Below are 24,580 nucleotides of genomic sequence, written 5' to 3' on the forward strand. Positions count from 1 at the left end.
ACCAGGGATTGAACTCAGACCCTTGAGCTTGCAGGCAAGCACTTATTCTACTGAGCCATCTCCTTGGTCCCTACCTAAGCAATCTTTGCCTAACTCAAGGTCATAAAGATTTTCATGTTCTTTTCTATAAGTTTTAACGTTTTAAGTTATATATTTAAATCTATGTTCCAGCTTGAGTTACTCTTTGAGTATCAGAGGAAAAAAAAAAAAAAAAAAGATTCAAAATCCCAACTACGCAGGAAGCTGAGGAAGAAGAATTGCCAATGCAAGGCCACACTAGACTAGCAAAACCCTGTCTCAAAATGAAAACTAAAAAACCTAAGACTATAGCTCAGTGATAGGGCATTTGACTAGCATACACAAGGCTATGTGTTCAATCACCAGTACTACCAGGGTCTCACCATGTAGCTCAGGCAGGCCTCAAACTCATGATGTTCCTGCCTCAGCCTCCCAAGAGCTAGAAGTGCACATGTGCTACCACTGCACCGCACTTGTCCATTATTTTTAAGAGTGCTCTTTCTCAATTGAATTGCCTTCATATTTGTGGCAAAAAGTCAATCAGTGAGACTAGACATGGTGGCACGAGCCTGTAATCCCAGCGCTTGGGAGACTGAAAACAGGAGGATCCATGCATCTGATCTATGTAGTGAGACCCTGTAGACCCTGTACTACATACATTTTTTTTTAAAAAATCAACTAGGCCATGTGGGTATGCATATATCCTACAACATGCTTTTCTCTTTTCACTACTCTGCAGTCTGCACTCCAACCTGTAGCTTTCCTGAGTTTTCAGTTCCACCTTCTCATTTTAGGCAGGTGGGTGGTGGAGAGGGATACTGAATTTCTTTGCTTGGGTCTCAGCCTAGAACCTTTTTACAGTATTGGGGGGGGCAGATTGTTTCCTATCACCAGAGATCACTATTGCTTGATGTCCAGTACGTAGAAAACTGTTCTTGGGGCTGGGGGGATAGCTCAGTTGAGTAAGCACTTGCCTGGCAAGCACAAGGGCCTGACTTCAATCCCCAGCTCCGTTAAAAAAAGAAAGAAAGAAAAGAAAACTGGTCTTTAATATGCTTTGAACAGTTTTTTAATTGTTTCTGGCAGGACATTTAAATCTGGCCCCTGATATTTCATATTGTTGAAGCAAAAATCCATTTTCCTGATATTTTTAACATCATCTTTTATAACTACTTGTGTCGTTTAGAATAGTGTTCACTATGAATACTTCTTTGTCCACATGGATTTCACAAGTTCTGCTAATCAGTATTCTATAAGCTTCTGCCTTTTGCTGTTTTGGGTATTAACCAGATTCTTTATCTAGATTCGCTCTGCCTTATAAAAATAACAAAATGATTTATTAAGTCTCCTGTGTACCAAGTATATACTGGGGATTGTAACTGTATGCCTGTCTTAGTTACTTTCTGATTGCTGGGACGAAATACCCAACACCCTCAAGTTAAAAGAGGAAAAGTTTATTTTCGCTCACAGTTTGTGGAGATTTCGGTCCATAGTCAGTGGCTCCAAGGCAGGGCAGCATAGCAGGGGTCATGGAAAGGGAGAAAAACCCATGACCTAGCAGGTGAGAAGCTGCCAGCAGCAAGCCTTCCTTTCCCTTTTCATTCCATTCAAACTGCAGACCATTTGGTTGGTGCCACCTACCCCCAGCATAGGCCTTCTCGTTAACTGCACCCAGAACTATGCTAAGCCAGTCATTGGACTGATCAAGTTCTCCTCTACTCTTAATCCAGCCTCACACACTCATGATCCAGCTATCTCCCACAAGCCCCACCTCTGAGCACCTAAGGCTTTGGGGGAGAAATTAAGATATAAATCATAACAGTACCTTATTTAATTCTTACAATATCCCCATGAAGATGTCATTGTCTTTATTGGAAACATAATTGAAGGTGAGAAGTTAAATAGTATGCCCAGGATCACACAGCAAGTAAGTGGGCATGATCAGTACTCACACCTACGTCTGCCAGCCCCAGGGCCCACGGCCTGCTTGCTACTTTGTGACAGTAGCACAAATCTGATGACACCCATTGGATTTTTTGCTGAGTACAAGACGGCTTCTCAGCAAAACTAACTCAAAAAGATTATTCTTATCCGCCTTTACAGTAAGGGTAAGCATTTTAGAATGTCTAAGGAAGGAAAAATATCAGTACAGCTATAAGTAATCATTTTGATTGAAGTTCTGTCAAGTGACGGGAAGAAAAAGGGTTGAGAGAGCATTTAAGAGAGAGGAAGAATGTGATTTTAGAGATGCTGGGTCATGAAAATATTGTAACAATTAAGTGAAGGGGGTGGAAAGGGGAAATGAAGTTCTTCTGCGGTGATACGCTTTGGAAACCTGCTGGAGCGCACAAATGTGTATGGCAGCAAGCACTGCTGCTGTCACCGCAGCTCTTCATTCCATACCGTGAGAGTCAAAAACTGAACTCAGAATAGGAAAACAGGAAAAGGAATGTAGAGTACCAACTAGTGTTACCAAGATAACACGTTTTGGTTGATTTCCAGTGCCAAATACAATACATGTTAACATTCCATATAAATGTTTAGAAGCTTGTTCAGCCTCTATTTTTATAACAGCTATAACCTTTCTCTAGTCTCAGAAGGCTAAGTCTATTAAAAAGAAGTCCATTTTTAGAATGTGATCTTTATCAAATAGGATATAATATTGTGTTGAAAAACAATAGAGGGGCTGGAGAGATGGCTCAGTGGTCTAAAGCACCTACTTAGAACAAGCTTGGCAAAGCACAGGGACCGCGGTTCAATCCCCCAGCACCACATGCCAGCCAGCCAGCCCCCTGGTGGGCTGAGCTGGCCACACACACACACACACACACACACACAGTAAATAAATGTAAAAAAAAAAAAATTAAAAAAAAAGAAAAACAATAGATTCCTAAGTCTAAAATTTTAAAAAATCAATATCATCCAGGCATTGTGGCACACTCCTATAATCTCAACACTTGGGATACCAAGGCAGGAGAATCACACAGTCAAGGCCAGGCTGGGCTGCTGAGCATGTTCAAGGCCAATGTAGCCTACATGGAGAGAACCTTTCTCAGTAAAACCAATGAAAACTCAGAATCTGAGTCTGTTAAGATCAGGCACACGGTTACCTCATTCGGCATGAAGAATTTTCAGGAATAGTACAAGTGAAAATATTTGAGTTTTGGAAACTGTGACAACAAATGTGACTAGAAAAAAAAGTGTAGTTTATTCTTCTGGAACTCCCTCTGTAATTTTATGGAACTTTTTTAGGAAAACTGCAACGAATGATGTTAACACCCTTGTTGAAAATAATTTAACCATATATATGAGGATTTATTTCTGAGCTTTTAGTTTCCTAACATTTTTAATGGGTGCTGTTTATCTGAGCTGGGTGTGGTGGTGCATGCCTGTAATCCCAGCAATTGAGAGGCTGAGGCAGGAGGATCGTTTTGAGTCCAAGACCAGCCTGGGTTACAAAGTGAGCTCAAGACCAGCCTGAGCTGCATATCGAGACCCTGTCTCAAAAAGACAAAAACAGTCTACAAGCCACAGATGAAACCCTGTTTCTCTACATCCTTGGTGGAACATTTTTTAATGTTTCCTAATGTGGTCAGTTAAAAATATAAGAAGTGTTTGTCAATATTTAACAGATAAAACCAAAAGGATACTGGAATTATTTCTTATATATTTGAAAAACATTTTTACTTTTATTTTTAAATATCCATTCATAACATGAAAATTGTGAGAACAGGTAATCATGTCTAGTGCACTAAAACAGGTAAATTGACATTTTGAAACAATCATATTTTAAGTGTTCAACCTGTTTTCAGCTATCCTCTTGAAATAAACTAGCCAATGGCTTTAATTTTTCCTAGCTTAATGCCGATACTGAGAGAGAAGAAGGAGAAGAGCTCGAAGACAACATGGATGTTTTTGATGATAGTAGTTCCAGCCCTTCTGGCACCTTAAGAAATTATCCACTCACCTGCAAAGTTGTTTATTCCTACAAGGTTTGTATTTGTCCAACCTATTGCTTAAATTGTAGCAACTTGGAGGTAACTGTATCTGTCCAGCCTCTAGTGCTGTGCTTAGGGTAAAATTGGCATTCAGTTATTATCAGCGGCAACACAGTATAATGGTAAAGAGTTTCAACTAGGACATTAGATGGGTTAAATTTTTGTCTCTTCTGCTTGTGAGCTTTATGACCTTGCACTGGTTCCTTAATCTCTGTGAACCTCAGTTGCCTTACCTATGTCATGTGGACCATGTTTTAGGGTTAATGTGAAAATTAAATGAGATAATACTTTTGTACCAAAGCATTCGCCATAGTGCCTGGCATTTTGCAGCTTTTGGACAAATAGAACTGCTAACTTTTGTCTCAACTGCCTGTTTGGCATTACAATGACCCCTAAAACTGATATCAAAGGAAAGTTGTTTTACAAAACAGTTTTTAAAACTTTACCTTTCTTCAGCCTAATAAAACTCTTGCTCCCCACATTAAGCAGGATCCTGGCTTAATAGATGTCAGAATTTCCAGAACTGGTTTGGTATAGTGTTTCTTAATCTCTTACCCTTTCCCTGCTTTCCCATTAACTTTTTACTCAGTATATAGTAAACTGAAGTTCCTTTCCCTGGGTTTCTGTGTCTGGCTCCCTGTCTAGGCCATCAGCCAGTCCTGTTGATCCCACTCTGAAATGTCTTGAATCTATTCCCTTTTCATCAGCTCTCGTGCTACTGTCGTGGTCTAGGCTCTTGTCTTGATGCCTTTAGAAGTGGAGGGGAGGGGCTGGAGAGATGGCTCAGTGGTCTAAAGCACCTACTTGGAACAAGCTCAGCAAAGCACAGGGACCACGGTTCAATCCCCCAGCACCACATGCCAGCCAGCCGCGCCCCCTGGTGGGCTGAGCTGGCCACACACACACACACACACACACACACACACTAAATAAATGTAAAAAAAAAGAAGTGGAGGGGAACTTTAGCTGTCATTTTCCCACGTCTATAATTTGCTTCTCAGCAGTCCATTTTCTACTCTACAGCCACAATTTCCGTTGAAGAATAAGATGATTTTATTCCCTTTCCTAAATCTCTTTTTAAGCTTTCTGTCACATGTGAAAAAAAAAAAAATCCAAACTCTTCCTTGGGATCTGTAATGTCTGCCCTGATCTGGCTCCAGCCATTCTCTCCAGCTTCATATCAGGTGGTTCTCCCACTCACCCGCTAAGCTCACATTAGCCACTCGGGCTGCTTCTCAGGCTGCCAGAGTGCCTGGCTCCTTCCTGACTGCACACCTCTGCATTTGCTGTCTACCTAGAATTGTTTTCCTAAATCTCAATTGGTTGCCACTCCTCTTCACTGGACTTAGCTCAGATAGTGCCTCCTAAGGTTACCACTAATCAACAGATAGCCAGCTCCTCAGTCACAGCTCTCTATACTGGTGTCTTCTTTTATGTATTGCATGGTAACATGTCACCTAACAATGAAAATGCATTCTGAGAAATGCAGACTTGGGTAATGTTGTCATCACAGAATCAGCTTATGCAAATCTAGATGGCACAGCCTACTGCACACCATATGCAGAAGTGTATTGTTTTGTTCTTCAAGCCATGATGAATAAAACATAGAATGAAATCAAATACAAGAGACAATTATGCAAACAAGCGATGGAAAAGATAGAGTCACCCAGCATACTTTAGTAAACTTTTTTAATAAGTAGAAGGGATGCATGCTAAAATAGTGATAAACACAAGTGTGCATGCTATGTCTCAGCCTTCTCATTGTGTGATAATGGATAGATTTATTCAATCAGATCTCAGAAGAAAGTCTTGTCCCTATATGTAAATGGCTGGTCATCTTTGCAATGCCTTCAAATAATTGCAGATTCAAGCTTTGACAGCAGAGAACTGGCTCGGGAAAGTTCAAAGGCAGCTTGTAAAAGTCCATCTCAAAGACCAAATATGAACTGAAGACAGAAAAAATAGAAATTATTGGGAATCGTGATTCCAAGGCATTCCCTATCTGATATAAAGAGAGACATCATCTGTAGTTCCAGAGACAATCCCCTCACCTTAGATGTAGGACGGATATTATGGATCCTTATTGAGAGTTCACAGTGAAGCCACAATAACCCACTAATTACATCTGGTAAGGAGACAAGAGCTTTTTCAATTGAGCCTTCAAGCAAAATAAAGGTACCTATTGAGAATTTCTTCAGTGTTTCTGAAGAACATTTCCTTCTTTCTTAACCTCCTCAGGACAATTCTGTTTAGAAGTGATGTTGCTTGTATTGCAGGCAGAGGAAAAGGAAAAAGCTGAAAAGGAGGTGCTTGGAATAAAAATCACAAAGCTGACAGATCTCTTTTTTTTGTTTGTTTTTTAAATTTTTTTCTTTTATTTATTTATTTGGTACAAGGTCTCACTATGCAGCTCAGATTCATAGTGATCCTTCTATCTCAGCCTCCCTAGCACTGGGATTACATGCATGTATCACCATGCCTGGTTTCAGTGGCCAGTACAATGTACCCAGGGTTCCAGGGCCGACACAGCCTGCAGTACTAGGGATAAAACCTGGGTCCTTGAATGCCAGGTGGCATTTAGACCACTGAGCTGTCTCCCCAGCTCAGATTTCTTTTGTTGAGAACCATCAAGATCTCATGCAGGTTATGGAGGATCTCTCCAAGGCTACAGCAATGATTGTTCTCTCAAATTGCCCCAAAGATGCTAAAGCCAAGGGAATTGCATTGAACCTTTCTACATGAGCAACAATGAAGATGGTCCTCACCATGCAGTTGCTGTGGATCTTCTGGTACCTGAAGTAGGGAGCTGTTTGGTGGATGCCTCAGTGATGAAAGGTACCAGATGTTAGAGCACCAACTAATCAGATAAGGACGTGAATCCAGTATCTGGGCCTTTGCTCTTTTGGAACCTAGACACATGCCAGCTTTGGATGGCATTTGAATGCTACCTGCAGTTCATCTTGGAGGTTGACAGTGTCAGAGATGTTAACCCCTTTTCACAGTTTATTCATTTATCTCTTTTATAACTGAAAGTTTGGTTAGTGAATAGTGCCCTGTGACAGGCTATATATATATAAATATATATATATATATATATTCTGCTTCATTGAGTTCTGTAAACATGAGATTCTGCCATAAGATATAATATAGGAAAAGTAAAAATGATCACAGTTGTCTTATAAAGCCAAGGGAATTGCATGGAAAATTGACCTCCCCCCATGAAAGGACCTTATGGACTTGCAGATCTGTTACTTCAGTTAAGAAAAAAAAAAAGAAGAAGAAGGGCTGGGGAGACAGCTCAGCAGTCTAAGTGCCTGCCTAGCAAGCACAAGGACCTGGATTCGATCCCTGGTACTGCATGCCACACCAGCCTGGAACCACTGCTGTGCAAGCCCTGAACTGGGCGTGATGGTGTAGATCTGTAATCCAACACTGGGGAGGCTGAGTCAGGAGGATCACTATGAGTTCAGGCTATGTAGAAAGACTCTGTACCAAATAAATTAATAAAAGATTTTTTTTAATTAAAAAGTAACTTAACCTGTAGTCCCAGCTCCTTGGGCCCTGAGGCAGGATCACTTGAGCCCTGAAGTTCCAAACCAGCCTGGCAGAGGAGGAGGATCAGGATGAGGAGGAGGAGGAAAAATTGAACTATTAGATGGTCTCAGAGGGCTCTTCAAAATCCAAGACTGGATGAAACAGAATATTTTACTTTGTCTTTATTCAATAGATCACTTGCTTCTGTAACTTGAGAAACAGCAACTAAAATTAAAATGTTGCATCTTTTCTCCCTTGCCACTTAACCTGTAATAAATGCCCATTGTACTCAATATTTTATTAAACTCAACAGAAGAAAATACTGTTTTTAGGGTCTTAGTTGATTTAATTAAATGGTCATTTTGACTTAAACTCATGGTTCCTTGGTCTGGGAGAGGAAGAAAATCACATAATAAGTATTAATCTTTATTTTTTTTTTTATTTATTTGTGTGTGTGTGCATGTGTGTGTGGCCTGCTCAGCCCAGCAGGGGGCAGGGCTGGCTGGCATGTGGTGCTGGGGGATTGAACCGCGGTCCCTGTGCTTTGCTAAGCTTGTTCTAAGTAGGTGCTTTAGACCACTGAGCCATCTCACCAGCCCCTATCTTTAATTGTAAAAGCTAATGAGGTATTACATTATTTAAACTCATCTTTATTCTAGTTATTTTATAATAGATGTTTATAACATCTCAATAGTTAAGAAAACACATTTTTTATAAAACACATTTTTAAAATAAAAAATAGTAAGTATACTATAGTAAATAGATAAACTAGCACCAGTCATTTATTATCATTATCAATACTATATACAGTGCCTACTTCTATGTGCTGTACTTTTACAGCCCAGTAAGTTTTTTATGTCAGCATCTTCATAAATATGTGAGTGATATGTTATGCTGCAGTGTCCAGATGATCATAATGTCATTAGGTTATAGGAATTTTTCACCTCCATTATAATCCATTATAATCTATAGGATCACTGCATATATGTAATCTCTTACTGACTGACTCAAGCAGTAACTTATTACTGAATAGGAAGAAAATTAGTACCTCATAGGGAAAGATTCTCTCAAATAAATAAATAGCAGATATTAATTTTAACCCTTAGCATGATTCCTGTGGTCTACCAGTGAAGATAAACCTGCAGTAATAAGTAACTCATTATGCAATGAGTAACTTATTACTATTAGTTCTTTTTTTTTTTTTTTTCCAGTACTGGGGATTAAACTTGAGTTTGCCAGGACCTTGAGTTTGCCAGGCAAGTGCTTATTCTACTGAGTTATCTCCCTGGCCCACTATTAGTTCTTATTACTGATACTAGCCAAACTTAACCTTGCTTGCTTTCATATTTCTTGTATGTGCTGTCTGGCTGCCACTGAGGTCACAGAAACTTTATGTCCATGTACCTCTTCTAAGTCTATTGAGCACCTGGAGCAACGCCTGATGCACAGGAGGTCTTCAAAAAGTAATTGTAGAATGACTAAATGAGCGATATAAGGAAGACAGGAGCAAACTCCTCCTCTGGCTCACCTTTGGATGGAAATAGCAGTAGGAAAGGATAACACTAAGAGATAGCAATCACCTTAATCTGGGGAGCTTCACTCCCACCACTGTCTGTACCCATAAGTTGGTAGTATTTATGCCTCAATGTCAGTAGTTTCCAGGCTTTTTTTAAATAAAAAAAAAACCCTTTTATTATATTTAAATTCATAGCATTTCTTGTTTTCTAAAAGGCTTAGAAATTTTTTTCCAGTGCACATTGCTTTGATAATCTCCTTAAAATTTGAAATCACTTAAGAAATTTGAAAAGTTTTATAGAGTGTTGTAATGGTTGACACATTGTATCAACTTGAGAGATTAAAAGCTTAATTAGGGGCCAGGGAGATAGCTCAGTAGAATAAGCGCTTGCCTGGCAAGCACAAGGGCCTGAGTTCAATCCCCGGTTCCACCAAAAAAAAAAAAAGCTTTATTAAATCAGCTCAGCAATTTCACACCATGAGGCGTGGAGGCCCCACCCAGAGTGACTTATCACTTAAAAGATATAGAAACATTTTTTAAAAAACAGCATTGGGAGCCCCAGTCTTTGCAGTCAGCCTAGACATTGTCTCCTGGCTTCTAGCACAGACTCTTCACCTATGCCTGAAATCCTCTAGCCTTCTCAGCCTTCTGTTGCTGCAGACCCGTCGGCCTACAGAACACTACAGTGAGGTCCAGACCTTAGACTAAATCCTTCAGTCTCCAGCATGCAGACTCTGCACGCTTCCTCGTCCGACTCTATGGCTAACCATCATAAGCCAATCTTATAATTTCTTACACATTTATAAGTCTTGTGTTATATCTGTTCGTCTAGTAAAACCCTAACTGATACAAGTATTATAAGACTAGGGTTGATAATGTTATCTGATGTCATCTCTCATTGTTATATTTACTTAAAAGTTCCAGAATTAAAATTTAATGTCCTTAAATGCAGAACCCTAGGTATCTGATCAAATGTTATGCAGTGCCTAACTGTATAGTTCTTATTACCAGCCAAACTGAATCTTACTTTTTTCAAATTTCTTTGGCTCCCTACTGAAAATCCATGAAAGCAACATGATTTTAAACAGCTCACATTCATTCAGTATTCACTCCATTGGCTTAGCCTAGATGTGTCCCTGTGGTTAACCAGAACATACACATCTGTGTAGTTAATCATTAAACCACTATGTGATAACTTTTAGAAGACAAAAATGAACACGACATTATCCCTACCTTCCAGGAATGGATAGTCTTAGAATAAATATTAATCTGAAAAATGTAACACGTATGAAAAGATTTTTAGTAAAGTAATGTCACTAATTCTACTGACGATATTTGAGAGGAATTTCACAGATGAGGAAGCATTTAAATTAGATTATAAATAATACCTTTCTAGATACAGTAAGTAGGTAGGGAGGAGGAGGAGCCTTCTAAGCAAAGAACAGCAGATATAGAGACAGTGAGATAACAGTGCAAGATGTTTGGGACAAGTTACTTTCAGTGCTATGGGAGTACCAAGAGGGAGGACAGGCTTCACAGTGTTTGCTGCCAGACAGTAAAGGGGCTGGTCTATCAGCCTCATAAGGATGTTTTTTTTCCTGGCTTGGAAGAGCCACTAGCTGTCCTAAAAAAAGATTGGACTTCTAAGAAGATAACCCTCGGAATGGTGGCACATGCCTGTAATCCCAGCATTTTAGGAGGATGAGGCAGGAGGATTGCCATGAGTTTAAGACAAACCTGGCTACATAATGAATTCAGAACCAGCCTGAACTACATAGCAAGACCCTATATCAAAAAGCAAACAAAACAAAACAAAAATAAAGGTAACCCTGGTCATGATATAGAACCAGATGTGTCCAAATGTTTAGCTTGCCTGGGCCTCACCAAGTGAAGAGGACTTGTTTTGGATCTCATACAAAAATATACAATATAGTTACTATATAAGTAACAAAAGTTATTTTTATGTATTTTTTAAATTATAACATCAAGTGCCTGCCATCCTAACACTTGGGAGGCTAAGACAGGAAGATCACCATGAGTTTAAGACCAGCCTGAATAGTAGTACATAGCAAGACCCCGTCTGAACCACCCTCCAGAAAAAGAAAAAAACAATTATTTTGAAAAGAGGACAAGCAGTCTGTGGGCCTCAGGTTGGAAACACATGGTAGACATCCTATGGGGAACAGATTGGAATAAAGAGAGATTAGCTGGGCACAGTGGCATACATGCATAGTCCCAGCTACTCAGGAGGTTGAGGAGAAAATCCCTTGAGCCTAAGAGTTGGAAGCCAGCCTGGGCAGCATAGGGAGAAACACTCAAAAAAAAAAAAATAGAGATTGGGGCCAGGGAGATGGCTCAGTGGAATAAGCACTGCCCTGGCAAGTGCAAAGGCCTGAGTTCAATCCTTGGTTCAGCAAAAAAAAAAAAATAGAGATTAACCCTCAGCATGATTCTTGTGGTCTGTCAGTGATAACAAACCTTTTGGCACTTCTGGTGATACAAACAGCTCACTGCAACGCACATGCTATAGGTTTGACAACACTGTTGTAGAACAACAAAGAAAGCCTAGATTGATGTGACAAAAACAAAGAAACACTGTATTTAATGGTTAGATTAAATACTTCAGGAGCCTTAAGAATGGTCATAACTTTTTTAAAAAGTTAAAAAAAACTTTCAGTCCTATTAGTATCCACCCTAAGGAAATAAACCACAATATAGAACATTTCTTTTAGGGATGAGAGTTTAGCTAAGCAGTAGGTAAAGCACTTATCAAATATGAGCCAGGCCCTTGATTCAATCCTTAGCATTGCAAAAAAAAAAAAAAATCATCTTCCTACTATACTGTATAATACGATGACATTGGCCATCCAGAAGGAAATAAATTAGCTATTCATATAATATAACAATAACATAATATTGTTATGAATGATGTTTACATTACTAAGAATTTTTATGTAGGAAGAAGGATAATCACCTGATTTTTTTTTTTTTTTTTTTTTTCCCTGAACCAGGGATTGAACTCAGGCTCTTGCGCTTGCCAGGGAAGCGCTTATTCCACTGAGCCATCTCCCTGGCAAGGAAGAAGGATAATGATAAATTTTTTAAAGGGTGTCAAATTTTATGTACCTTCTATATGTCAATTATGCATGTTTTCCAGCTTTTCTACAATGAACATAGATCATTTTTTTAAGTTTATTTATTTATTTAGTGTGTGTGTGTGTGTGTGTGTGTGTGTGGCCAGCTCAGCCCACCAGGGGACGGGGCTGGCTGGCATGTGGTGCTGGGGGATCGAACCACGGTCCCTGTGCTTTGCTAAGCTTGTTCTAAGTAGGTGCCTTAGACCACTGAGCCATCTCACCAACCCATAGATTATTTTTGAAATCTGGAAAATCATATTGCTTTAAAGAAAATACAGGAAATTGGAGGGACATAGATGGAAATAGATTCTGTCACTGGATACTAGGACATAGGAGATGTGTATATAGGAGGCAAAAAAAAAATGTGTATATTTAATAGCCATTTACTGACCAGTTGCTACCTGTCGTATGCGTGAGAAGAAATAGTCTCTGTCTTAACTAAGTCGTTCTAGCAGGGAGCTCACAGGACAAGCAACTAGAATGCCACTGTAGTCAACGTTAGAGGGCTGCACAAAGCTGGGTAGCAACCAAAGGAAGAGGAAGCAACTAACTTATGAATGGTCTGGGGAAATATATGAGCTGGACTACAAATCATTAATATCAATAATAGCTACTATTTTTTATTTGTAAACTTTTTAATAACCCTGTAAGGAAGATATTATCAAACAAATCATCTATCACAGTTCTGTTCCCTTTTCTAGACTCTAGAATGCAGCATTGATCAAAACAGACACTGCCTTTGTAGAGTTTACATATAATAGGAAAAAACTGAAACTCAAAGGCACACAGAAGCAGACTGAAGCTGGGTTTATCTAGCAATAATCTGACTTACTCATCAGATGGGGAGGACAGAGCAGAGCATGCCAGACTGAAGGACCAGCTCAGTAGAGGGATAAAAACAAGGAAGAGAAAAGAAAAAAGAAGAAGAAAAAAAAAAAAAAAAGACAAGGAAGAGTACAGTGTCCTCAGTGAACGGGGAAGAATGTGCTGGTCCAGAGCACCTTGAGGCCCCAGGGCCCAAATCTGTAGGTCTTGCTCTCCAGGCAAAGATCAGCCTTGTTAAGTGGAACTGTGGTCATCAGTGCAGAGGACCAGCACAACCTCACAGGTGCCTGCTTCTGCTGAACAACGCACAGTGTACAAGGACCTTGTGACTGTCTCATGGAGGCAGCAACATTGAAAGGTGTTCTGGTCCCACCTGCTTTGCTCTCAACACACATTAATTCTAGTTGTTTGATACTGTAAGTCCTGCCGTGTAATTTGGAGTACGTCTTTATTACCAGGGTGCATTTTGCTAGTATATTCAAGGCAGTGTGGTCAAAGAGTAACAAAGAAATTCCAGTGGAAAAGCTATATGAAGAGTGGTATTTTCCCCTCATGTTTTTAGATCACAAGTGATTTACTTAAAATTTGTTCCCTGGAGTATTCTCTGGTTGGTCTTAGTGATCCATTTTCAATACAGTCCTTTTTTTTGTTTGAAAAAGCCATGGAAATATCCAGAATTTTAGGTTCTGATGAAATGTTTTAATATTCATGCAGTAACAAATGGGTCTTAGGAAGTGACTTTCTTTCCTTCTTTTTGCTTGTATAATTGGGAGATATCTTACACGTTCCCATTGGAGTTTTCAAAAACTGTAGTTTCACTTGATAGTTTTAATTGACCTTAGGACTTACAGAAAAATTTTAAGGCTATTTTACTGGAGACCCAGAAGATGCCAGCAAGCCCCTGCCTGTTGTATGTGACAGGTGAGGCCCTTTAGGAGGCAAAGCAGTGTGGAGCTGCTGAAGAGCTTCCTCAGATCTGGTGGCTGGTGCCGTCAGAGTAATAAAACACAGCTTGTAGAGAAGCAGCCACGGGGGATTGGCCCAAACTCTACACTGAAGTTGAATCATAATCCAGTCCTTGACTGATCTCAGTCATCCCTTTCCCAAAATTTTCTTCTTTTAGCCACTGTTTTACAGCAGTTCTAGATCAGGTATAGGCACTGCTCAAGCTACCATCCAATCCACATACATAGTTTTTTTTTGTTTTTTTTGTTTTTTTTCTCCACAGCATTACTTCCATGGTAGCCCTCTGGTAGTTTCATTTCAGTGCCTTCTCCTCTGCCTACACTTCCCAAGTCATCATGGTTCTGTGCTTATTTATCCCATTTTGACTCTCCCATCCTCCAGAGAATGGCAGGATTGTCATTTGGAAGGGATGGAGGCGTCAAATTGAGTAATTTACAGTACGTCCATAAGCTGGAGCTCCGACCCGGGTCCTCTCCTTCCATTATGGTGCTCTCTTCACTGAACCTGATGGCCTTTTGAGGATCCAGTTTCTGTTGCAGTTTTATTTTGTTCAGTTTTTTAAAGTAAAACTTCACCTCATTATGATAGTTTTACAACATTAAAATTTTTTGTTTCTCAAAATCATTTCAATATTTGGTCCCCGGTTTTTGTTACAGCCAACTCACATCTGCTCCTTATCTAACCTTTATAATTTTGTCCATGACCATCCTACATTGCAGGCTTCTCAACCAGATGAGTTGACCATTGAGGAACATGAGGTGTTAGAAGTGATTGAAGATGGAGATATGGAAGACTGGGTAAAGGTATATTCCTTTGCTCATATCACCCCTCCTTGTGACATTTTAGGAGTTTCTTTTGGTTCTTGTTATTTCCTGTTCAGACTGTGTATGCAAACTTTTTTTGTCACGTGTCTTTCACCAGGCTCGAAATAAAGTTGGCCAAGTGGGTTACGTGCCAGAAAAATACCTACAGTTTCCCACCTCGAACAGCTTACTGAGCATGCTGCAGTCCCTGGCTGCTTTGGATAGTCGGTCACATACATCCAGCAATTCTACGGAAGCAGAACTCGTTTCAGGCAGCCTCAACGGAGATGCCAGTGGTAAAGACTGAGACAAGGCACTCTTTATTTGGTCACATTTGGCCTAAGCTGTATTACCCAGGAATAAGCGTTCAGTAGGTTAAAAGCACTTTATTTCTGTTCTATACTGTTTTCCTGTATTTGGTCACATTCGTCCTGTGCAGTAGAGTCCTAAAGTTGATCTTCAGTGAGTAAAAACATTAGTTTCACTCCTATTCTGTGTGTCGGTCTTTGAGTTGTCAGGTGAGCTTAGGGTGGGTGCAGAAACAGTGTAGCTATAAATGTTCTTACCAGACTTGTCTGTCTCTTGCTCCCTAGTCTGTTTTGTGAAAGCACTTTATGACTATGAAGGCCAGACGGATGATGAGTTGTCTTTTCCTGAGGGAGCAATCATTCGAATTTTGAACAAAGAAAACCAAGATGATGATGGCTTCTGGGAAGGGGAGTTCAATGGGCGGATTGGAGTTTTCCCATCGGTGCTAGTGGAAGAACTTTCAGCCTCAGAAAATGGTGACACTCAATGGATGAAAGAGATTCAGGTACATAGGAGGGAAGTGAGTTGAATTAAAAACTGATTAAGCAAAATGACTCCCAACAGGTTTCTTGATCCAGGAAAAAGTACATTCTTGGGCTGAGGATGTAGCTCAGTGATAGAGTACTTTGCCTAGTTTGATCCCTAGTACCACTTTAAAAAAAAAAGTGACCAATAATCTCTTTGACTCACCCTCCCCATTCCAGTTCTGGTTACCAGGTATCTACAAAACTGAATCTGAGGAACCAGATAGAGATTTGTTAGGCCTTTGTGGAATACTACACCTCCAAACTCCCATATTCTGTTCTCTGAATCCATTAACCAGAATCCTAAATTGCATATAACATACAAAAGATGGGTTTGGTGGAGAGGAAGAAGCAAAACATAGAGGGATATATTCTGTGTGGTTGGTTTATGTAGTACAACTCTTAGCTGACTCCTCGCACTGTCAGATCCCCCTTACCCAGTCCAGATCCTGCCAGGGCCCCTGTCCCACACTCACATGGCTCTAGCCTTTGCTCATCATAGGGAACTTGCCTTTACAGGAAATCCCTAAGTCACTCTGGGGATCTGTCACAGAAGGACTTGCAGGTAGCAGAATAAGATGTTTGCCAGTCTTGTTTAAATGGTAATCGTTACCACTTAGCCTCATATACAGAACCTAGGGAAGTCACAAACTTGGCCAAATATTTTATCTAACATAAAGAAAAACTCAGTTTGTTTTCATTTTGTAATTTGCTGTGTTTATGGAATTGGCTAATTTATTACTTTTTTTTTTTTTGCGGTATCAGGGATTGAACTCAGGACCTTGCACTTGCCAGGCAAGCACTTATTCTACTGAACTATCTCCCGGGGCCCTACATTTTCAATAGTGTCTCAGAGAATGGTTTCACTTGATCACTACTTAATGTAAATTTAAATCAGTAGTATAGTGAGATCTGTGAAAGAAAAATGTTAGGTATCACACAAAACTGGGATTTGCGTACGTACTTTAAGCCCATTTGCTTCTAATGTGGCAGACAAGTTTTAACAGTTATAACTTAGCTCCAGGGAGGAATATGTTCTGAGCCCTAGAGAAGCGCCCAGCTTTTCTTCCTGAGGCCAAGAGTGCTTGCTAACCTTTCCTCCCTTGTTAACAGATCTCTCCTTCCCCAAAGCCGCATGTCTCCCTGCCTCCACTGCCTTTGTATGACCAGCCTCCCAGCAGCCCGTACCCTAGCCCAGATAAGAGGAGCTCCCAGTTCTTCCCCCGATCTCCTTCAACACAAGGTAAGGGTTCCCCAGGGCAGAGTCTCAATGTATCTTCACTTCAGAAACACATCAGTGATTCTGTTGCTTAACAGCACAAATAAATTGAGTTTCTTTCGTTCTCTCCCTTAGAAAACAGCCTTCATGCCGAATCCCCAGGATTCTCACAGGCATCCAGGCAGACTCCTGAGGCCTCATATGGCAAACTACGACCTGTAAGTCTCCTGTTCATCAGGGTTATGGACTGCATAGTTCTTCCAAATTGAGAGTGAGAAGTTGATATGTTCCCACACCCCTGTAGTTTTACTGATTGGAAGGGCTATGAAGTCAACTCACCTTGGAACATTTGGTCTATCCTGGAATTTTTCTCACTCAGCCATGGTAAGAGCACACAAGATGAAACCTGTGCAACAGGTTGTCTGACTATAAACCAGTATAATTGTGAAGCAATTTTTAATCAAGCTGTCTTGATTACTTTTCTCTTATTGCTAAGACAAAATACCCAATGCCCAGAATTCAGGAAGGAAAAGTTTATTTAGCTCAGAGTTTGTGGATGTTTCAGTCCATACTTGGCTGGCTCCAAGGCAGGATGGCACATGGCAGAGGACAACAGTTTATGGTGGTGGAAATCAGAAAAAACAACAGGGCAAATGAGGAAGGAGCAGCAGAGAGAAAGCCTCTTTCTTGCCCTTCTAGTGTGTACAGGCTACCCACCCCAGGGCAGGTGTCACACTCACACCCATAATCCTAGCACTGGATCATGAATTGGTCATAAATTCTAGAAGTCCACCCCCAAGACGGCATGAGGTTTTGGGGGGATATCTAGACACAAACCATAACACAAGCATTTGTTACGAACCTATTTTTCAGGCCTGTATTTGTGTGAGGAACACTGAAATGAAATTATATAATTCATGGCCTCAAAGAACTATTCTCTAGGAGAGTATGTTCTGATAAGTAGTTACTTTTGTTCACTCTTCACTCTACTGCTGTCTCAACTTTACCTCTGATTACACTCCAAGGTCATAACTTTCACAGTCCTTATCCAAAAAATGCTTTGCACATTTATTTTCCCTTGAACCTCTATCAGCATTTGGTATCATGAACTACTGGCTTCACTCAGTAGATGCGCCTGAGTGCCCTGTTAGGTGTTAACCAGGACAGTGTTTTACACTTAAACCATTGTTATGGCTGCTAGCTAAGTGGAGAATGATGCAGGATAGCAGGATGGACATGGGGGGGTACCATTAGGACCCTGGAGCAGTGGTCCATAGAGGAGGCAAGGGGAGCATGACCTGGTGGGTAAGACTGAGAAAGGGGAGGAGCGGACTAATTTGCTTGCTCTACCCTACTTCTCTGACCTGCTTTCCACTTCCCTGGCCCTTTCATGGACCTTTGCAGTCTTCCTTGCTTTTGTTTCTCTCTGCTGATACTTCTCATGGCTCTGTCCCAGGATTGTTTCTCTTTAAAGTCAGTAAATGCATTCTTGCCAGGTCCTCCTATGGCTGTGAGAACCATTTATGTATCAAAAAACCCCAGATTTGTAAGTTTCTTCCCTGAGCTTCAGACTTGGGGTCATCACATCTTATATGTAGACCCCAGAACTCAGCAAAATTATTTAGACACACTCCTTCATACCTGTTTCCTTTCCCAGTGAACAAGAACCAACAGCCTGTCAGTACTCTGGATCATTCTTGGCACCTTTCACGCTTGTTCCCACAAAGTCAGTTCCAGATCCTGCCAGGTTTATCTGAGACAGCTCTCAAAACTGTCTGCCTGTCTTTGTTCACCTTTTGTGCTCTCTCATTCTAACATCAGCTCTCAGTCAGGTGATTGAAAAGGCCTCCTACGTTATCTTCCACCACCAGACATTTACCACCATGCCTGGCCTAAGTTATCTTATTTGTACTCTGGTCCACCTCTGATCCCTACTCCAAAGTGCTACCTGAGTATTTTTACAGATCTGATATTCTCTGTAACCCCCCAAAGACTCCTCTTTACCTACGTCCTACGAATTCCAAGCTGGCCTCAAACTCATGGCAATCCTTCTGCCTCAGCTTCCCAAGTGCTAGGATTACAAGTTTTGTACCATCAGGCCCATTTTTTTTTTTTTTTTTGAGACAGGTTGTTGCTAAGTAATTAATTCAGCTTTTGCCTTGAACTCACTATGTAGTCCAGGCTGGCCATGAGCTCCCAGTGATCCTCCTACCTTAGCCACCCAAGTGCTAGGATCACAGACGTTCACCACACCTGGCAGTCCTTCACATCTTAACCCCAGCCTATCTCATCAACCTTCTCTGGCAACTCTACTCCTAAGACAGGCTGACATTTTTTCAATTCTCTGTTTCCCTCTTGTTGTCAACTCCGGGCCATGGCTTTGAGGATTTTAGGACTGCTATGACTCTTGTCCCATGCAGCTTTTGGCCAAGGCAGCAACTTCACTTGTGGGATTGCTGGGTCATCCAGAATAGTGCCTGTTTTCCAGCAGTGAATCCTAGATGCAAACATGCTGGATGCCCGTGCCCTTAATTAGGATTTGCAAACAGCCCCTGCCCTCTTTCAGGAAACTGACGGACACCCCATGTTATTGTTCATTGCTCAGGTCCGGGCAGCTCCCCCTCCACCTACACAGAACCACCGGAGGCCATCGGAGAAGATGGAAGATGTGGAGATCACACTGGTGTGACAATGGTTTGCCCTCCCTATGGCTACAATCAAGGCCAGGCTTGGAGTTTGGCCAGTCTCATTTTTTAGGCACCTTTGCATGATGGCTCTTGAACAGAGCAAAACCAAGGAGGATTTTATGTGACTGGGTGGCCTGGTGGACTTTTCCCATGTTTTGAATATTTTGTGCCTTTTTTTTGTTGTCATTTTCTATGTCATGTCTCCTACCATAGCACAAATCCTAGTGGGCCCCAGAATAAAGGGGAACAGCCCTCAGGTCTAACAGTTTTTATGTGAGACTCAAAATCAGGCCTCATCCCAGGGCGCAGTCACAGAATTACTGATCATGTGCACTCGTACAGTATATTACTGTGGCCACAAGGATGTGGCAAAGATCTCATCTTTCTCCAAGTGGCTTTTGCTCCTCTGATTAAGTATTAATCATGTCATGTTGGCTCCTAAAGGAAACAGAAAGAGGGATCAGGAGAGGCTGGCTCCTCCCCGAAGTTCATCCCCAGACTTAAAGTGAACCTTACTGAGAAAAAAGTAGACTGCCCTGAATTTAGGGCCAATTACATTAACACACATCTCTTCTACAACTAACAGGTTTAAAATAACAGTGTCCTTTGTATGAATATTTATGCCATTCAGTTAGTGTTAGTGAGGCTAACCTGGAGGGGCTGAACTAATAGCCACATCTTGCCCATCACAGACTAATAGAAAAGAGGCTGTGGCTAACACAGAAAAGGAGCTTCTGGATCTGAAGTGAGCTGGTTTAATGTTCTTCTTGTCTTTGGGTAGTTCTCATCTTAGTTTCTACAGCATATATTTTTCTGACCAGTATACTCTTTGAACATGAATGTCTGGATACATTGAGGACACATGTCTATCATTATGCTTCTGTACTGGGGAGACCCCCTAGAATTATTTCATTCCCAGACCAGCACACTGGCCCAAATAGCTGGGTTATGGTTAGGGCAGACCAGCTGTCACTCAGCTTTCAGATCCCACTGCCCAGTTACTTTGGAAGAAGTAACTTCTTCTTTGGGAGAAAATCCTGTGGGCCCCTGGAGGAGAACAGCTTCCTGTGGGAAAGGACTAAAGGATGCACAGCTTGCACAAATGCAGGCTAACAAGGAAAAGGGAGCCTCTGTGTGTCCCAGGTTGGTGGCGGGGCATGCTTCTCCATGACATAGCAGCAGGGCCCAGAGTGGCCCTCTGGGTCTTCAGCCCATGGCAGGTAGGGAATGTGTTACCCAGGGACAAAGGGATGTTTGCCAGATGCTTTTAAAATTTTTGTTGGCCAGGTGTGGTGGTGCACACCTATAACCCCAGCAATTGGGAGGCTGAGCCAAGAGGATCGCTGCATTAAAGGCCAGCCTAGGATATATAGTGAGTTCTGAGCTACATAGTGAGACCCTGTCTCAAATTGACCCCCCAAAATAATGAATAATATTTTGTTAAGAAATCGGATTTTAGGGCTGACAAGATATCTCAGTGGACTAAGTGCCTGCTTAGGCAAGCATAGGGACCTGGGGTTCAATCCTGGGCACCACATGCCATGCCAGCCCCCACCCCTGGGCATGCTATGGGTGTGGTGGTACACACATCTATAAACCTAGCGCTGGGGAGGTTGAAAACAGGAGGATCACTACAAGTCCTAACTATGTAGTGAGACTCTGTACCAAATACATTTTTTTTTTTTTAAATCATACTTTTAGGGCCAGGGAGATAGCTCAGTAGCATAAGCACCTGTCTGGCAAAGTGCAAGGTCCCAAGATCAATCCCCAGTACCAAGAAAAAAAAAGTCAGATTTTCAGAATTTAATTTTTTAAAGAAAAGATATTAAGCTTTCAAAATTCCATCCCTCCCAAGAATCTTTAAAAACTTGAAATATTCATCAAATGTCCCCATGGGACTTTTGACCAAGAGCTGAAGAAATTTTTAATTAGTCATTTGATCACTTAAGTGACAGTAGTTCTTGCTTGAATCTTCTCCACAATTTGGGTCTTGTGTTTGGTTTTTTTTTTTTTTGTTTGTTTGGCATTTCTTAACCTGTTGATCTATTTGAGGTCTTTTTATGTTTATCAAACTTATTCTTAAGTTTAAAAACAAATTAAATGGATTTTTAAAAAGATTTTTAGAAGGTTCTGACGTTACAAATCTCTCAAGTGTTTATTAAAATGTTTATTAAAATAGAGCAGTTCTTGCCACTCCATTGTGTATTCTCTTTAGCTAGCCAAATTGACCTTGATTTGGGTTTTCCACAACCTCAAAGAGTTATTTCAAACCTTCATTATATTTTTGGAAGAGCTGCTAATTTCATTTTAAAAAACAAAGTTGTAAAAATATGCCTCCTTTAAAAAAAAAAAAAAAAAAACCTCCACAACGTACATCCCAGTGTCACACGCACAGGGCAGGGCTCAGGGGAAGCCTCTGTGCACATGCGCTTTCTTTACAGTGCTGTAAAAAGTTTGTATTTATTATGTATAAAATGTTGAATAATAAAAAATGGAATTGAGTTTTCTAAGTGTCCTTATAAAAAGATTTGGGTGAATAGGCTGTTCCAGAAGGACCGTGCTTTTTCTAAAGATAAGTACACCTAAGCCTTCCTTAAATCAGTTATCCAATACAGAAAGTAAAAATTAAATCCACCTGTAGGACATAGTTCCTGACGCCACCCGTGTGCTAGGTGTGATATCCTGGGCACTGAAGATGGAAATAAATAAGTAATGGTCTCTGCTTTCACAGTCCTTTCCATCCTTACATGAGGCCAGTGCTGTGAGCCCTGCTGAGAGAAAGGAACAAAACTGTGCTGGTGATCTATGGAGGGAGCTCCAACTGTGCTACTGGAGAGGTGAAAGGAAGTTCATGGCATCCCCTCAGAGGACGTGACTACTGGCTTCCAGGAAGTGGTTACACTGATCAGCACTAGAGCTTTGACTTGCTCTGGCCATACCTGGGCTGGATCACGCCTCCTCAGGCAACCCGGTGGACCACTGCTCCTGGAGGTCACCATATTGATGCCAAACTCAGTGTGGATATCCATCGATCACTTGGCATGGCACCCTGCAGCCCTGACTCCTGGACTGAGTTGATCTTCCTCCCTCAGCCTTACAATAGCTGAGAGTATAGCCATGCCACCACACCCAGCAGGAAGGGGTTATTCTGGTTGCCTGTTCTCTTTCCTAAATCTCTACCCTGGGGAGTAAGGAATTATATAAAAAGCAATTTTACTGGCCTCAGGGATGGGTAAATGAGTGCTGGTTATAGGCTGAGTCTCTCTGGCCTCTAACCAGCTACCCTAAGGAGCAGGTTTAACTTGCTAGAGAGGGATCCCACAAACTCCTGTTTCCTGGAGTTGGGAATGTGTGGTATGTATTCATGCATACATTTTTCTGTGTGTAAAACTCCTCTGTCTACAGCCTGCTTGGTTTCAACTCATTGTGGATCAGTTCAATGATTGGTTGAGTAAGAACATCACACAACAGGTCACGTATCTGAGAACAGAATTGAAAATACATGGACTTCTTGACATAACAAGAAATTTAGAAGTTCAAGTCACTGGACTCATTCACTAGGACAAACCAACCCTCCTGCTCCAAGTTGTGATGAGTATTCCAGGCTGCACAAAAGGAGCCCAGCCAGGGAGATAGCTCAGTGGCATAAGTGCCTGCCTGGCAAGTACAGGGTCCTGAGTTCAGTCCCTGGTACTGAAAGAAAAACAAAACAAAAACACACAAAAAGAGCCCAGCAACAGCTTTTAATCTTAGTTCTACTTATTGTCTGGCCCTTTCTAAGGGGCCTTATGACCAAATCTGGCCGCTCAGAATCTTTGTTTCTATTTTGTTCATTATGAAGTTGTTTTTCATGACAGAAATACAGCCAAATTACAGAAATTGTAGGCTAAAGAGGGAAGAGTTGAAATTTGGACTGAACTCTTATTACAGCTTCACCAGTTAAGTTTCCTCCTAGACTTTTTACATGTTTGCTTTGTTACTGTTTGATTTACCAAAAACCATAAGAATACCAAAGAGCATCTTATTCTTGGACAATTTTTCCATGATCCCCATGGCCAAAAAATACAACTAGGCCAGATATGGTGACTACACCTGTAATCTCGGCACTTGGGAGGCGGAGGCAGGAGGGTTGCTGTGAGCCCGAGGCCACCCTGATCTACATATTTAAACCCTGTCTCAAAAAATAAAAAAATAAATGTACTTCTGCCATGGCTATTTCTGAGAACTCTGGTCTGGGAATATTGTCTTGGAGTGTTTCATCCTCAAATGAACCTGTGAGTAGAGTCGACACAGCTCCCACACTGTGTCACAGTACTTGCTCCTATGAGGGGCAAGGAAAGAGCCTGGTGAAAAGACCTGTATGCAAGTCTCTGAGCCACCTCCCATCCGCTGTGACCTGAGGCGCCACTCTTGTCTTCTGGGCCTTACTTTACTTGTCAGCAAAGTGCAAATCAGAAGGTAATACAAACTCCCTAAAATCCAGGAAGATTGAATAAATAATTATAGATGAGCTAGTTGTTTCTGACGAGCAGGTATACTTCAAAGAGCAAATAGCAGGGCATGGTGCTGCACAACTGAATCCCAGCAATTGGGAGACGGAAGCAGAAGGATCACTATGAGTTCAAGGTCAGCCTGGGCTGCACAGCGAAATCCTATCTCAAAAAAAAAAAAAAAAAACAGCTATACTCAGGTGGTATATCTGAATCTCACACATGGTCCCTACTTGGTGTCAGGATTCCTCCAAAGGCCACTTTTGTTCTGCAGAGATACTACTATGGACCATATTCTTAGCATTGGAGCCCCGCTCCCTTCACTAAGGGGCTCACATCTGATCAGGGAGTCTCAAGAACATCAGATCCAACCAGGTACTGTGGCACAAGAAGGTAATCCCAGCACTCCAGAGGCTGAGGCAGGCGAGTCACTCACTGTGAGTCTGAGGCCAGCCTGGGCTACTCAGTAAGTTCATGACCAGCCTGAACTACATAATGAAACCCTTTTAAAAAAAAAATTAAATTCAAGCCTGGTCTGGAAGCAACCCAGGAAT

At 41.3% G+C, this 24,580-nt stretch overlaps 2 protein-coding genes across 4 annotated transcripts in view; one reads left to right on the forward strand and one right to left on the reverse strand.

Annotated features, from left to right (window-relative positions):
• Window positions 1-20,867, forward strand: part of Fchsd2 (FCH and double SH3 domains 2) — a 350,373-nt gene extending 329,506 nt beyond the window's left edge. For both annotated transcript variants that reach the window (XM_004641933.2, XM_023702160.1), the window contains 7 exons: window positions 3,876-4,010; window positions 14,714-14,797; window positions 14,916-15,093; window positions 15,391-15,611; window positions 16,744-16,873; window positions 16,985-17,067; window positions 19,455-20,867. In XM_004641933.2, coding sequence (XP_004641990.1) covers window positions 3,876-4,010; window positions 14,714-14,797; window positions 14,916-15,093; window positions 15,391-15,611; window positions 16,744-16,873; window positions 16,985-17,067; window positions 19,455-19,538 — 915 coding nt within the window. In that variant the 3' untranslated portion in view covers window positions 19,539-20,867. The remainder of the gene's footprint in view (window positions 1-3,875; window positions 4,011-14,713; window positions 14,798-14,915; window positions 15,094-15,390; window positions 15,612-16,743; window positions 16,874-16,984; window positions 17,068-19,454) is intronic.
• Atg16l2 (autophagy related 16 like 2) overlaps window positions 11,566-24,580 on the reverse strand; it is a 29,647-nt gene continuing 16,632 nt past the window's right edge. Inside the window, exon 18 of one of the 2 annotated variants that reach the window (XM_023702162.1) lies at window positions 11,566-11,631. In XM_023702162.1, coding sequence (XP_023557930.1) covers window positions 11,574-11,631 — 58 coding nt within the window. In that variant the 3' untranslated portion in view covers window positions 11,566-11,573. Of the gene's footprint in view, window positions 11,632-22,091; window positions 22,305-24,580 lie in introns of those variants that run through there. The other variant, XM_023702163.1, reaches the window with a different exon arrangement.

This window comes from Octodon degus, unplaced genomic scaffold (assembly GCF_000260255.1).
Source record: "Octodon degus isolate 3935 unplaced genomic scaffold, OctDeg1.0 scaffold00146, whole genome shotgun sequence".
NCBI classification, from domain to species: Eukaryota; Metazoa; Chordata; class Mammalia; order Rodentia; family Octodontidae; genus Octodon; species Octodon degus.